This window comes from Mauremys mutica, chromosome 21 (genome assembly GCF_020497125.1).
Source record: "Mauremys mutica isolate MM-2020 ecotype Southern chromosome 21, ASM2049712v1, whole genome shotgun sequence".
Lineage (NCBI taxonomy): Eukaryota > Metazoa > Chordata > Testudines > Geoemydidae > Mauremys > Mauremys mutica.
Genome location: NC_059092.1, coordinates 4772597 through 4786645, shown reverse-complemented (window position 1 = coordinate 4786645; position 14049 = coordinate 4772597). Strand labels below are relative to the sequence as shown.

Here is a 14049-nt window from a genome sequence, read left to right as displayed (position 1 = left end):
TAAAGTGCAAGCGCCCACTGAGTATTAATAACCATGCTCAGGATGTAACCATTCTCTGTGTTGCTATTTCTGTACTCTGGGCCTTGCACAGACTCCTTCATGCAACCTTACAGTGCCTTTGCATCAGCTCAGCTTTGGTCTGGATGAGTTAGTTTCTGGTCCTTCTCATTACACACACCCTTCCATGCTTTGCAAAACTTTCCACCTCTGAACTCTTGCACCCCCTCATTTCTGTCCCTGTGGATTTTGCACCAATCCTTCTACAACTACTTTCTGCATGATTTAGCCACGACACCCTTATTTCCTTTCTCCAAGGGTGCTGCACAGAGCCCCGTAGCCAGCGCATTCTGTATCCTCACCAAGCTCCTGCATCCCGCTGAGGACAGGACAAGAGGCAATGGGCTTGAATTGCAGCGAGGGCGGGTTTGGTTGCACATTAGGAAAAATTTCCCATCAGGCTGATTAAGCACTGGAATAAATTGCCCAGGGAGGTTGTGGACTGTCCATCATTGGGGATTTTTAAGAGCAGGTCAGACAAACACCTGTCAGGGATGGTCTGGATAATGCTTAGTCCTGCCATGAGTGCAGGGGACAGGACTACATGACCTCTCGACGTCCCTTCCAGTCCTATGATCCTCCCCCAGGGGACATGGCACAGCTCAGCCTCTGCAGTCGCTGCTCCATTCGCCCCTTAGCCCAGTCACCCCAGCCAGGCATTGCACACTCCCCACCTGGCCCTTCCCCCGCAGACGCTCCCTGCACTGCTCGCCTTGCACCCCTGCCCCGCCCCTTTCCCGACCCAGCTGTCTCTAGCCCCGCCCCTGGGAGGAGCCTCGCCCTGTCCGCAGGCGCTGATTGGCTGGTAGCTCATGCCTAGAGATAAGAAGGGCGCGGCCCCCGTCCGGCAGGGTCACTCGCGTGCGCGGCTCAGCTGATCGCGGCCGGGCGCTATAAGGGACCGGCTGGGAGCGGGCGCGTTACGGGCGCAGCTGACCATGGCCGCGGTGGATCTCGCCAAGGTGGGAGCCCACGCGCTGAAGCACGCGGTGAGCGGGCAGGTGAGTGGAGTGGGGGGTGTCCCCCCCCCCCGGGATGGGGTCCCCACGGGTGGCCCCGAGAGCAGGGCGTCCGCACCTCTCCCGGCCCTGGGGAGCACGGCTGGGGGGAGAGGGGTCCCCGGGGCTGGGCCCTGCTGGACCCTGAGCTTGCACTGCCGAGGGGCGAGGGGCCCCTGGGCTTGCCCCGGGTTAGGATCAGTCCAGCCCGTCCCTTGCCCTCCCGGCCAGGAAAGGCAGCTCTCCGCGTCTGAAACGGGATAAAGCCCCTTTGAACGGGGGGCGGGGCGAGAGGGACAGACGCCCGCAGTGAAAATGTTTCATCATCAGTTATGAAGATGCTGCTTGTTTCTGAAGCCTCTTGGTCCCTTAGACGCGCCTTAAATCTCTTTGCTCCCACGTTGTTGGGGTCGGTGGGTTTTGTTTGTTACCAACTTCATTCTCCGCCAGCTGCACCTTGCATGGGCCTAGACCGCTGAGTAGTGACTGCAGCAGGGAGTTAGCTCGCTCCAGCAGAGCCCTGATCCTGATCACGTGTCCCTAATAAACCTCAGCAGGTTCTGTTAAATGCCCTGTTTGATGTGGGGGGGTGGGTGGTTCTTGTTTTGTTTTTCAGACTCGTAATAATAATAATAATAATAATAATCTCCTTCCACCCCAAGTGGAAAGGAGGTGAGTCAGTGTAATAACACTGCCAGTTAATTAAAAAAATTAAAAAAACCCCTTCCCTTCTCCTAGTAGTGAGCATCTTCCAAAGCCTGTTTTTAATCTTTCAGAGAGAACCTCCCCTATCAGTTTATTGGCTACTGGCCAGATTTTCAAAAGTGCTCAGCTCTCATTTAGCCCCACAAATAGAGGCCTCATTATCTGCAATGCCCAGCTCCCATTGAGAACTCTTGTTAATTTGGCCCCAATGCTGGGGGCTGAGTAGGCTTGACCATCGGGCCTCTTCTGTATAGGCCTCGTCATGGTTTTCTGGGCATAGTCTGTTTCCTCTGTGGGGGCCTTTCACGCCGTGTTTCTCTGCTTCTCTTCTCTCTAAAACCAGACAACCACAAAGTGGGGGCAGAGATAACAATCCCTCTAATACTGTATCTGGAAACTCCTTCTAACTCTTCAAACAAACCGCCTGATGAGCTTGCCAGTGTGCAATGGCCCTTGAATTTGTTGAGGTTGCTATAACCTGTAAGTTCTGTTAGGATGCGTTCCTGGTGCTGGCCTTGTGACTACCGGTAATGCCTCTCTGTAGGTGGTGGAGCTGCGGGCTCTGTGGCGGGACCAGCCATGTGTGGTGCTCTTCCTGCGGCGGTTTGGCTGCCAGGTTTGCCGCTGGATTGCCAAGGAGACCAGCAAACTGAAAGATCTGCTGGACAGTCACAACGTCCGTCTGATCGGAGTCGGGCCGGAGAGCGTAGGCCTGCAGGAGTTCATCGATGGGAACTACTTCAAAGGAGGTAGGACTAGGGGATGGGAACTTCCCCCTCCAAGAGTTTCTGAGCTCTCCTGTCTCATCTGGGGAAGTGCTGCACCCAGTTCAGAAAGCAAGGTACAGGGGCCTTTATTCAGCCTTGTGCTCAGGCAAAACCTGGGGTGCAGAGGCTCAGAGTTCAAGGCCAGAAGGGACGACCAAATCACCCAGCCTACCCTCCAGTGTGTGTCATCAGCCACCCAGCAACTGAAGTTAGACCAATGTCTTACAGCCCAAGAGAGACTCTGCAATTATGTGCCACAGGCAGAGAATAGGAGGGACTGAGGTGCATTAAGGCCTGAGGCTCCTGCAATGGCGGGGAAGTGATTAAGTGAGAGATGCAGTATTGGAGCTGTATCCGTCCCAGGATATTAGACAGACAAGGGGAGTGAGGTAATATCTTTTATCAGACCAACTTCTGTTGGTGAGAGAGATGAGTGCTCAAGCTACGCAGTGCTCTTCCTCGGGTCTGGGGAAGGTACCCAGTGTCACAGCTAAAGACCAGATCGAACTGATCATTTACCATAATCTGTATCTATCTGCCAACTTGTCTTGATCATGCCTCCTTACCCTGGGGCTGCCCTAACTCGTGCTGTGATCCTTGTCAGCTGGGGAATAGCCAGAGCGCAGGCCTGCCCTGAGCACAACCTCTCCTGCCCAGACGTGCTGCCCTCAGGCTGAACCTCATTTATGGTGGGTTGTGTAGCCAGGTGGCTACACGGCAACCATGAACTGGAGCAAGAGAGTTTAAATGGGACTCCCAACAAGCTGAGGGCAGAGCTGGGACTAGCCCCAGGGAGTTCTGACAAGGTGACACCCCCTTTTCCATGCTAGAATTGTTCTTGTATTTCATTCCTGTGTACGCTGGGCAGTCATGAGTTGAAGGATGTGAACAAGGTGTAATTAGTACTTAATGGCTCCAGAAAGTTGCCTTCAGCGGGCTTGGCATCAGCAGCTGCTTGGAAGGTTAAATGATACTTGCATAACCAGGTGGAGGAAACCTGTGCATTGCTGGGAGTCTCAGCAGAGAGGCCGAGGACATGGTGGCCATGGAGTCTGCCCTGCCCCTGGGGCATATCCTCTAGAACCAGCCCCAGCCTGACTGGAATTGCAGCATGGGGAAGCCTGCTGTACGTGTTCTGTGGATAACTTCAGCTTCCAGCCCTGGGTCCAGCAAATGCCTTTCTCCAACCTCTAAAATTGGGACTGCCAGTCCAGACTTCAGAGCTGAGCATCTTTGCTAGCTTGCTAACTTGTACTAAGCCCCAGCCGGGTGCAGTGCTGGGGCCAGGATCTGGGGGTTGTGAAGGTGGCTTAGTCACCTGCTTGTCTCTGGCTACATGTTACCCATTGCCTTCCACCCACTGATTACCTGCATCTGCACATCCTGCCCACTCTTGACTAGCTCTGCAGAACCTGATTTCCTGCCTGAGCTCCACCACTCTTCTGAGTACCCCCTCTTCTCTCCCCCTCTCCCGTCCATACCCCAAAATGTGCTGCCTCCATGCCAAGCCATTGGGCCAGTCTCCTGAGTAACATTCATGCCACACCCTTCTTCAGTATAAAACTGCCATGGATCCTCATGCAATACCACTGATGGCCTCTAGATATTACAGGGGTGTGTGCCTGGCAGCACACGTATTCATGAAGTGTCTGGAGTGCTTGCAGGGAAGCTCCCTCCTGTGGGTTATAGGCATGGGTGGAAGGGTGGGGGAGACAACTAGGTTTGAGGCAATATCTTGCTGGATGATGGTGCTATTTGGTGAGCTTGTTCTAGAGACTAGTAGTGTTCTGACTATGAGCTGCTTTGCTGGCTGGCTGCTGCTGAGATTTTTTTTGCAGACTGACACAAAACAAATACTGCTGAGATGGTTGTGTTAACCTCCCCTTTTTTCCCCCTCCCCAGAACTCTATCTTGATGAGACTAAGCAGTGCTACAATGACCTGGGGTTCAAAAGGTGAGTGGCTCCTATTGACTTCTTGTCCCCAGTCTAAGAGAACCTCAGCCCTTAGTCAAAGCAATTTGAAGGGATGAAGCTAAGATGGCTGAGGCCCATTACAGCAGAAGGCAGCACCCCCTCCTCCGACCGAGAAGACGGCTTTGCCCCGGTGTAGTTCTAATGGTCTCTGACTCCTGAGGGAAAGGGCTGCCACATGGCAAACGGTGAGGCTCCCTCAGTACAAACCCACCGGGGGCTCCAGCTCTTGCCTGTCGCTTGTTACCCTGGGGACCATTAATGGTTAAGTGACTGTACTTGGTTTGAGACCTAGGCAAACATACAAGGCTCTTGGATCAAAACTAAAAGCCTGGGCATACCAGCGAGATCCTGAGCTCAGTGGCTTCTGGCTAGCTCATGCCGGTGTGCTGGAACGCACTGACCACGGGGATCCGTGGTGGTGCTTAGGGTGTTTGTTACAATGAGTCAGATTCAACTTTCTCCTTTTCCTCCCCTGTTTGTGTGCAGCCCCCTCACCCAGGGTCGCAGGGCTCAGGCTGCAGCCTCCTCTGCCCCGTCCCCCCGCCACCATGGGGTCATGTAGTAACTTTGTCTGAAGGGGGTTGCAGGACAGTGAAGTGGGAGAACCCCTGGCTAATGTGACAACATTCAATAGCAAGCTGCATGGAATGAGTGCAGCTCTCCCTGTGAGCTTAATTATTGGGGTCCAATCCTCAGCAGGTGTAAACTGGTGTAGCTCCATTGACTAAGCAAATTAGAGTAGCAGAGGATAACCATGTCCTTTCTTCCCCCCAGGTACAATGCCTTGAGTATAGTTCCTGCTGCTCTGGGGAAACCAGTTCGAGAAGTTGTCACAAAGGTGAGATCCTAGGTAGTAGGAAATGTACCCCAGTTGAGAACCACTGCTTTAGAGAGTGCATGTACCCCTGGAGGTACTTGGAGGTCTTCCGGGGGTACATCAACTCGTCTAGATATTGGCCTAGTTTTACAACAGGCTACATACAAAGCACCAGCAAAGTCAGCACAGACTAAAATTTCATACAATGACTTCTATGGCCTATAGAGCAGTATAAACACTGAAATGTAAGTACATATTTATGTTCCAATTGCTGTATTTTATAACTCTATGGTGAGAGTACACAATTTGTCAGCAGTAGTGTGGCTATGACACTTGTATTTGTCTGATTTTTGTGAGCAAGTAGTTTTTAAATGAGGAGAAGCTTGGGAGTTCATCAGACAAATCAGACCGCTGAAAGGGGTACAGTAGTCTGGAAAGGTTGAGAACCACTGCTCTAAAGGCCTGACCAGACTTGTGCTGAGCACTTGCATGACTTCAATGGGTGCATCTGGGACCCTTCTGCCCACTGGCTTGAGTGGGTTTTGAGAGGGCCCTGAGCATCCTCAAGATGAGGCCTTTGTATCACACTCGCAATGGACTTGGGCTTTATTTTTCCCTCAGGCAAATGCGGACGGCATCCAAGGGAACTTCAGCGGTGACCTCTTGCAGAGTGGAGGGACAATAATAGTCAGTCGAGGTAAATAAATGTGACTCCATCTGTCAAAAAACTACCAGGTAACTGGCTATAGCTGGTGAAGGACACACCTTTCTAGATGACCGGCTTGGAGCAATTTGGCTGGTTGAGGAGCCTGTGCCTGGAGAGGGCTTTAGAAGCCACCACATTGAAATCCTGCCTCAGGAAGGCAAGACAACTGGGTTGAGGGTGGGGAGGATTTGCAGCTAATGGAGTAGGATGGTGTGGAAACCTGACAAAGGAAAAACTGCTAGGCAAGCATCTGAGTTGTTAGATGCATCAGTTAGCAAGGATGGCATCCATTTGTGACCAACGCTTTGCTATTTAATGGGGTCTTTCATGGCATTAGTTAGGTCAGTTAAGTCACTTTTATACTTTCTCAGACCCTGGAAAGTGTGTGTTTGTTAGTTGTTCCTACTGCCTACAAACTAAGATCAGTCCTTGAACCGGCACTGCTTGGCAAGTCCGTGGCCTGCATAATGGTTCAGGCATTTGACTTCAGTTGTACCACCTGCTTCTCCATGCACTCCCTATCCGTGGCCCCACGAAGTCGCGGGACCTCCTGGTCAACCTCCTCCTCGCCCTGGCAAAAATGGCCATCTACGTGACCAGGGAGAGGCGGTTGGCCAATGGAGACTCCTGCGACTGTGGGGCTTGTTTCCGATCCTTAGTCCGTTCACGTCTCCGGGCGGAGTTCCTCTGGGCGGCGTCCGCTGGCTCCCTTGACGCCTTTGAGGAGCAGTGGGCGCTGTCCGGGGTTCTCTGCTCGGTGTCCCCGTCAGGCTCCCTTCTTATGACCCTTTGACCGCACTCCTGTCCCTGTTTTATTAGTTGTCCCCCGCAATTAGTGGGTTTCTGAGGCCCTGTGGAACCTCCCCTTAGGCTGGGGGGAGGGGGGGTTCCGTTAGCATGGGGCGGGCTTTGCCCGCCCCGTTTCCCGGAAACCCAATAGATAGATACTTGCTATTGCTATATTGTATTGCTATTGCCTGGGAGGGAAATCTCTACTGGCTGAAACTTGGTACCTCCCCAATAGTGGAGTTGATGCAGAGCCCTGGCACATCTCTGCAATGGGAGCTGTCCATGCTGTGGTGTCTGTAGTTGAACGTACTTAAGCCTTTTTTGAGATCTGACCCACAACATGTCATAGTTTTCTCTAATGCTGCATTCTCCAGTTCTTAGAGTTGGGCCCAGCTCTTGCCACCTGGTGGCAGTATGGTAGAAAGCATTCTCTAAACACTCTTCTTAACACCAAATGTCACTTTTGTTTTTAAAACTTCCTAGCTAAAATGCTGCCCCTTCTACAGAAAACAGAAACTTTGTTGCTAACATAATGTTTAGCTGCTGGAGTGTAAAGCAATAGGAAATCTGGAGTGCACCTGTCCCAGCTGGATGTATAGAATGTCTCCGAGTACAGTACATGCTGCTTCCTCTTTAATAAAATAGCCTTCTACAAAGTCTACATTCTAGCATGGGTCTCAAGTCACACTAGTATGTCAGACTGCTCTCCATTCTGCAGCAGAACCTATTCTGAATGACTTCTCAAAGGGGAGCTGGCAAACACTCGTGATGAACACATCTGTACTTGTTCGCCAACTTGGTAGTGATGCTAGGTTTTTGTAATTGTTGGAAATGCCAGTGTTCCTACAGGCTCTAGAAAAAGCCCCATGCTACCCTAGAACTGCAGCATCGAATTCACATGAGTGTGGGTCAGTACAGTTCGCTGGCAGACACAGGACTTGTACACACCAGCGCTTTACTTCGGTGTAGCTTAAGTTGCTCGGGTGCTCCCTCAAGTGATGTAAGTGACACTGACCTAAGTTCTGGTGTAGACAGCACACTATGTTAGCGGAAGAGCATCTCCCACTGACATAACTACCGCCGCTCGGGGAGGTGGAGTGAGTAATGTGACGGGGGAGCGCTGTCCCATCGGGAGCGGGGAGCATCTGCTGTAGCAATTCTAGTGTAGACTCAGCCCTGAGATTATGATTGCTTGAATGGGGCAATCTGATCTCTCACCCCTAATGTGTTCTGCAGTCTGTGGTTCACACGCTCATTGGGGTGCACGTGAGCTGTTCTAGCTTTGATGTGGATGTGACTGGCTGTCAATCAGTGGTCCCTTATTAAAGACTACCTATGTTCTGTGCCTGGCTGCCCAATGCTTGTCATTCGTAATGACCTTAAATACATCCTGTCCTTTTTCAGGTGGAGAGAAATTGCTCCTGCACTTTATACAGGATTCACCTGGTGACTATGTTCCCTTGGAAACCATCATCAAAACCCTTGGGATCTCAGCAAGTGTTAAAGAGGGCGTGAAACCTCAGGTAAGAGCTATTATTGTTCCGCTAATGCTGGAAACTGAGCTACCATTTTAAAAATGAAGGAACCTGCTGGAGTCATCTCACTCCAAACTTTACCTAGCTCTAGTTAAAATAGAGCACTGTACCAACAGCGAACCACGCCTGTTGCCATGGGAGAGGAATGCACACTCCAGCTGTGTGATTGCTAAAGTGCACTGACTGACCAGTGTCGACCCTGCTGGAGTGCGCGCAGAGTTCCCTGGTGTGCTTTGACATGGTGCTTTCATACCAAACAGGAAGTAGGTGTTGCTACTGTTTGCCAAGAGAGACTACACTTTGAGCAGGGCTACATTAAAACACACTAGGGGACTTCAGTGCTCTCCAGCAGGGTCTGTATAATCCTGTTAGCGCTTCAGAAATCATTGGGTGTAGTGCGCATTGCTGCTCGGGTAGACAAGCACTCACTCTCCGTTCACTACCAGACTCAAGACTATCCCATAGAGATGCTTGAAAAGTAGTGGCTTTCCTGCAGTCAAGGAAAAAATCGGGGGGGGTGGGGGAAATGTAGCCCGAATGAATCCTTGGCAATGTGTCTGGTTAATGAAAACAGACCAGGTGGCCTAGCACTTCCATCCCTTTGCTGTTTGTGTGTGAAAACCCTCTAGCAGAGGTGTGGCAAGGACAGTGAGATTCCCATCAGCTTGCTGCTAAAGAGGATTAGGAAATCACTGGGCAGCTCTTAAGGCTAATGCTCTTTGGGAACAGAGCACAGTGTAATGCAGTTTGCTTGTTCCTAAACTGTCCCCAGGATTTCTGTAGCATTAGCTCAAATAGCCCCTTGCACGAGATTTGTAGGTGCCACTAACTCTTGCGGAGCATCCAAGACTTCCAAAGAAATCAGGCTCCCCCACGAGTGGGTAGAACAGTCAGTGACTGTGTGTGGGTAGCCGTGTTAGTCTGTATCCCCAAAACAAGGGTCTGGTGGCACCTTAAAGACTAACAGATTTATTTGGGCATAAGCTTTTGTGGGTAAAAAAAAAAACCTCACTTCAGATGTGTGTGGGTAGGAGAGGAAGGGACCAATCAACTTTAGTGCTTCTCCCTGAGACGCTCTCCAGGATACGTGACTGACAGCTTAGCCTCCCAATGCCCTCCCACAGACTTCTCATTAAGGTTAATGGCGGCAGCCTCAGTGACACCTACAGTGCTTCCAGTTACCAGAGGAAGGTGCTTTTAGACTGGCCGAGCCAGCCAGTAGGCCTAAAAGGAGGCGGGGTGAGTGTGGATTTCAAAGGAAGGGCAGACGACTGGCTGGGCTTAAATACTTGGCTGGCACAGACTCGAACTCTCAGATGGAAAGATTCCTCTGTAAGTGGGAGGCTTAATAAACGTCCATGGAAAAATCAAGTAAGGTCCATGTGCTGTGGTGACTTGGAACAAACCCCTCCCTGGCATGTTAATTATCACTTGTAACAGCAGTTCTGGCACTTGCCTCTAATGGCACCTTTCTGCAAAATCATTAAGTTCCACAGTAACTAAACTGTCAACCATGTAATGTCCCCCTGACCTGAACTGTTCCTCAGGCCCTGCGACAGCAATTCCAGGCCCCAGGGCAGAACAATTCCCCCTCCACGCTTCCCCTTGTTTTCTCGGGATACGTGCACTCTAGTCTCTTGCTTGAGACACTAGGCTGCTATTGCAACTCAACTAAGGGTCTACTAGAGAGACAGCCTGTAGAACATGGGTTCAGAACTTCCTTGGTCAAAACTCTGATTTTCTTCCATCCACTAGTTACTATGAACTTGTAGCGACTCTGGGGTTTTCTTGCAAATGAGGTAAAATGTGTAAACTGCTTCTTTCTGTTCTTGGAGAAATAGGCCAAGACTGATCCTGGAGCGAACAGTCCTGTTGAGTAGAATAACAAATCCAAGACTGATAGTATTGCTGCAGTTGTCACAGACACATACCTCTTGCTCTGTTTGTACAGCCCACGAGATGTGCTGGGCTTGGCAGACAAGTCCCTGTCTCCCATGGTTTGAACCCATAAGCTGACAGAATTCCTGCAGGAAGTGGACAAACAGGAAGCTAAAGGCAGCCATCATTGCTGCATATGAAAGTGCACGGCTTGAGGGTCTTTGTGCTTCGAGGGAGAAGGAGAGCAACCTACATAGGGAGCCCAGGAAGGGTTTGTTTGATCTGGTGGAGGAAGCCTGGTTTTTCAGGTTCAGAAGTGGATTCCAGGTACAGGTGCCTTTATGGAGGCCATGAGATGAAGCTGGGGTCTAACCTAGTGGTTTAGAGAGGCTAGAAGAAAAGGGGGACAAGAGTAGAGAAGTAAAAGGAGCAAAATATTCTTGTTTAGGACTTCCTGGGTGTCTCCCCTGCTCCACCTCCCCTTGGGCTTGAGGGAGGCACTTTGCTAACCCAATGACTGTCTCTCTACAGTGCGATGAAGAGGCCTGTACCAGATGATGGAGATGAGCAGGGAGCAATTTCTTTAAGCAAGAAAGAAGCCAATGTGGTGACCTCCTCTGTTCTACCACTTCATAGCTGCTGTAATCTCACCTCACTGTATCTATTCATACTTTTGTATAATGGCCAAATCACTGAAGTGTGAGTAAATGCCCTAAAGCAAAGTGCTGTGTCAGGCTGTCTTGGATGAGCATAACAAAGCTTTCCCTGTTGCTCAACATGGTAACCAATAGCAGCTAGCTTGGTGGCTTTCCTATTGGATCATTTTGATCAGGTGACCAGTAGGTGTGAACAAGAGTATCGTCTGAGGATTTTTGAGACAAGGAGAGCCTCTCTTGCTTCATGGCCAGTGCTAATAGTTTGTAGACTTCTCCTATTAGCTTTCTTCCCTGGTTAGAAGTCCTTTCCACCCATGTTACACTTTTCCTGCTCTGCAGAAACACTTCGTTAGCAAGTGGTGGTGGCGGCTTAACTTTATCCATCTGTGTTAACACTTCACCCTTCTTAAAGGCATTAAAACAGAAGAGCCTTACAGATGACGGTGGGCAGAGTACCTGAACACACTTCTAAAGCTTGACCAGTGTCAGCTTGGTCAGAGGGCAGCTTCTTAGCTGAAGTAGGCTGTTGAATACATACGCTGGGGTGCAACAGCAGGTGGAGATGATGCTACTGCCTGCACCCAGGACACAGCATGCTCTTTCATCTAATAAAAGAGCCAAGACTATGTACTCTTTCTATCTGAGGCTGGTGTCCAAATAGACTCTTTACTGTAGCTTCAACCTAAGCTACAGTAAAAGTGGACTCAAGATTTTTTTTCCTTGGTGCAGGGAAATAAATTTTGTAGGTAAATATTTAACAGGCACCACATGCCCTTCAAAAGACTGAGGAAAGCCCAGCAGCCCTATCTACCATCCATGTCCTTACCTATCCCTCACAATCTTCCTAATGATGAAACTTTAACACTAGCCCTGAATAATCCTTATGTCCCAGGAAAACTCCTGGATATGAGCCTCTATGGTCATCAAATCCAGGCTCGGAGGAGCAAAGAATGCCAGATCCCAGAAAAAGCACTGATGCTTACCACCTCCTAAAGCCAGCATGCATTAGCTGATGAGCTTGGAGCAAGGTCAGCTCTTGGGTCAGCTAGGTGCATTTAAAGAGCCATATTCTAACTGCAGACACACCCAAGAGTAGGCATCTCATGCTGATGATGGAGTTTAACCTTCAACTGTCCTCATTTTCTGTTGTGTGAACTAATTGCAATAGGTTTCCTTGTCTGGAAAAGGTGAGTAAGTGGAGATGGACAATAAATATGACAAATAAAGTGACTATTAGTCTACCTGTAACCATACACAAATAGTTTAATAAGCTGATTTGTCAGAGTACTTAACACTCCTTTGTAATTAGTCACTTAATTAAAAACCATGTAGAAATAGGAAACACTCAGAGAAAGACCAGCTTGACTATTGTACACATTAATGATGCACATTTAAATATGATGTAGGTTAATTTCCTGTGATCCCAGCAAAACATCTCACCTGTCAAAACTTGAGGGTGATACTTTATTTCTACTCTGACTTTTTCCAAGAGAAGGTCCCTAGCCTGAAGAGGTTACAACTTCTGAACTAGGACCAATTGCAAACCTTGTCTAGTCATAGATTCCAAAGGCCAGAAGGGACTGTTGTAATCCTGTAGTCTTGACCTCCTTGATAACACAAGCCATGGGCTTCCCCCAAATAATTCCTAGAGCAGATTTTTAGAAACAGTCATATTGTGACAAGAGTGGATATCTTAAATCTTACACTGCATCATCTATGCAATTCTGGTTAATTTATCAGCAGAGCAGAAAAGCACTCAGGCTTCTACCACCTTCAAAGCAAAGTTTTAAAGAAGCAGTGAAGTATTCACTTTTTTTTTTTAAATATAAACCACACCAACTTGCCAAATATTTTCAATGTAGAGCTGAGACGACTTCTGTGTTTTGGTGCTATACTAGTGCCTTGAGCTTTGTATATAGGTACAGCTTTCTAATGGCAGGGAGGAGAAAAGCTCTGAATAGTTGGCCTGGAACTTCATAAAATGGGAGAAGAGGAGATCTGGTTAATTTTTTAAACTGTAGGTGCAGTAGCATGCTGTATGGCTCCCATTGTATGTTGAGTCACAAAGTGCTGATTAGAAATGGAATCTAATTTAATATACACCAGGCATAAGAACTGTATGTTAACCGAGGAGTTAACAAACATGTTAATCTTGGTGCTTAATTTTAACAAGTGAAGGGGCTAGCCTTCACTGTTTTCTTCCAACTAAACCACCTTTATGGTGTTTAATCATCTGCTTTATCTTAATTGAACATCTAACTGCCAAGAAAATAAGATCCAGCTTCCTAACATTAAGGGTAATTGAAACTTGCCAACTACCCACAGATTTTTATCGTGGTAGGTGAATACTTCACTTTAGCTGCATCATGCCCAGTATTTTATCATCTAAGCTAATTGAACAAGCCCTACCTCACTGGAAGTGACCAAGTGCCTTCAGCTACTAGCTGACAGGAAGTAGATGTGTGGTGTTAAACTTCAGTAAACTGAAAACTACCGTGCAAGAGACCTCAGGAGAGAGTGCCTGGCAGCCAGGTTCTGCATCTGCAGCTGTCATTTCAATAAGTAGACTTTTTAGGTCACTGACTCAATGAGGAAGGTTTTGTTTTATACATTCTACAGCAGGAGGGGGGAGGCAAATTTTCTTTTTAAAAAGGAGGCTAGAGAAGCTTGTTTGTAGACTCATCTGTTTGGTTTTATGCCTGTAGACTTGAGCCAGATTTTAAAGTCCAGATCCTCAACTATATTTATGCTCCGAACATGCATTGATTCCTCTTCCCTGGGAGTTAGGCACTTCAAGCCAGACTTTCAAAGGCATTTGATTCTACCAGCCTCGTTAATGGCTTGAATCTGGCTGTAGATTTTCCTTTCTTAGTTGCATAGTCCATTTAGGTCTAAACACTCCAGCTAGCACTGTACAGGGTTGGGTCCTAACCCCCCATTTTCTCCAGCTGATGGGTATATAAATACCCAAACCAGGAGCTTTAGGTAGCATTCTCATGTATGCACTTGCTACCTCTGCCTGAGCAAGCATCAATAATGGATATGGTCATGCTTGTTTGAGAGCCGGTATGTAATACAGCCCAGTATGAAAACAGCCTATGCTCAGTGAATAGCATCATGTTACTAAGGGCTTAATCCTGCCCTTGTTTATACCTCCTGCAATACC

At 48.8% G+C, this 14049-nt stretch overlaps 1 protein-coding gene across 1 annotated transcript; it reads left to right on the top strand.

Annotated features, from left to right (window-relative positions):
• The first annotated feature begins 911 nt into the window (after positions 1-911).
• On the top strand, positions 912-10949 carry PRXL2B (peroxiredoxin like 2B). Its single transcript, XM_044996076.1, has 7 exons — positions 912-1058; positions 2305-2509; positions 4430-4481; positions 5277-5340; positions 5941-6016; positions 8219-8337; positions 10759-10949. The coding sequence occupies exons 1-7, from the start codon at positions 996-998 to the stop codon at positions 10783-10785; spliced, it is 606 nt and encodes a 201-aa protein (XP_044852011.1). The 5' UTR covers positions 912-995; the 3' UTR covers positions 10786-10949.
• The last annotated feature ends 3100 nt before the right edge of the window (positions 10950-14049 follow it).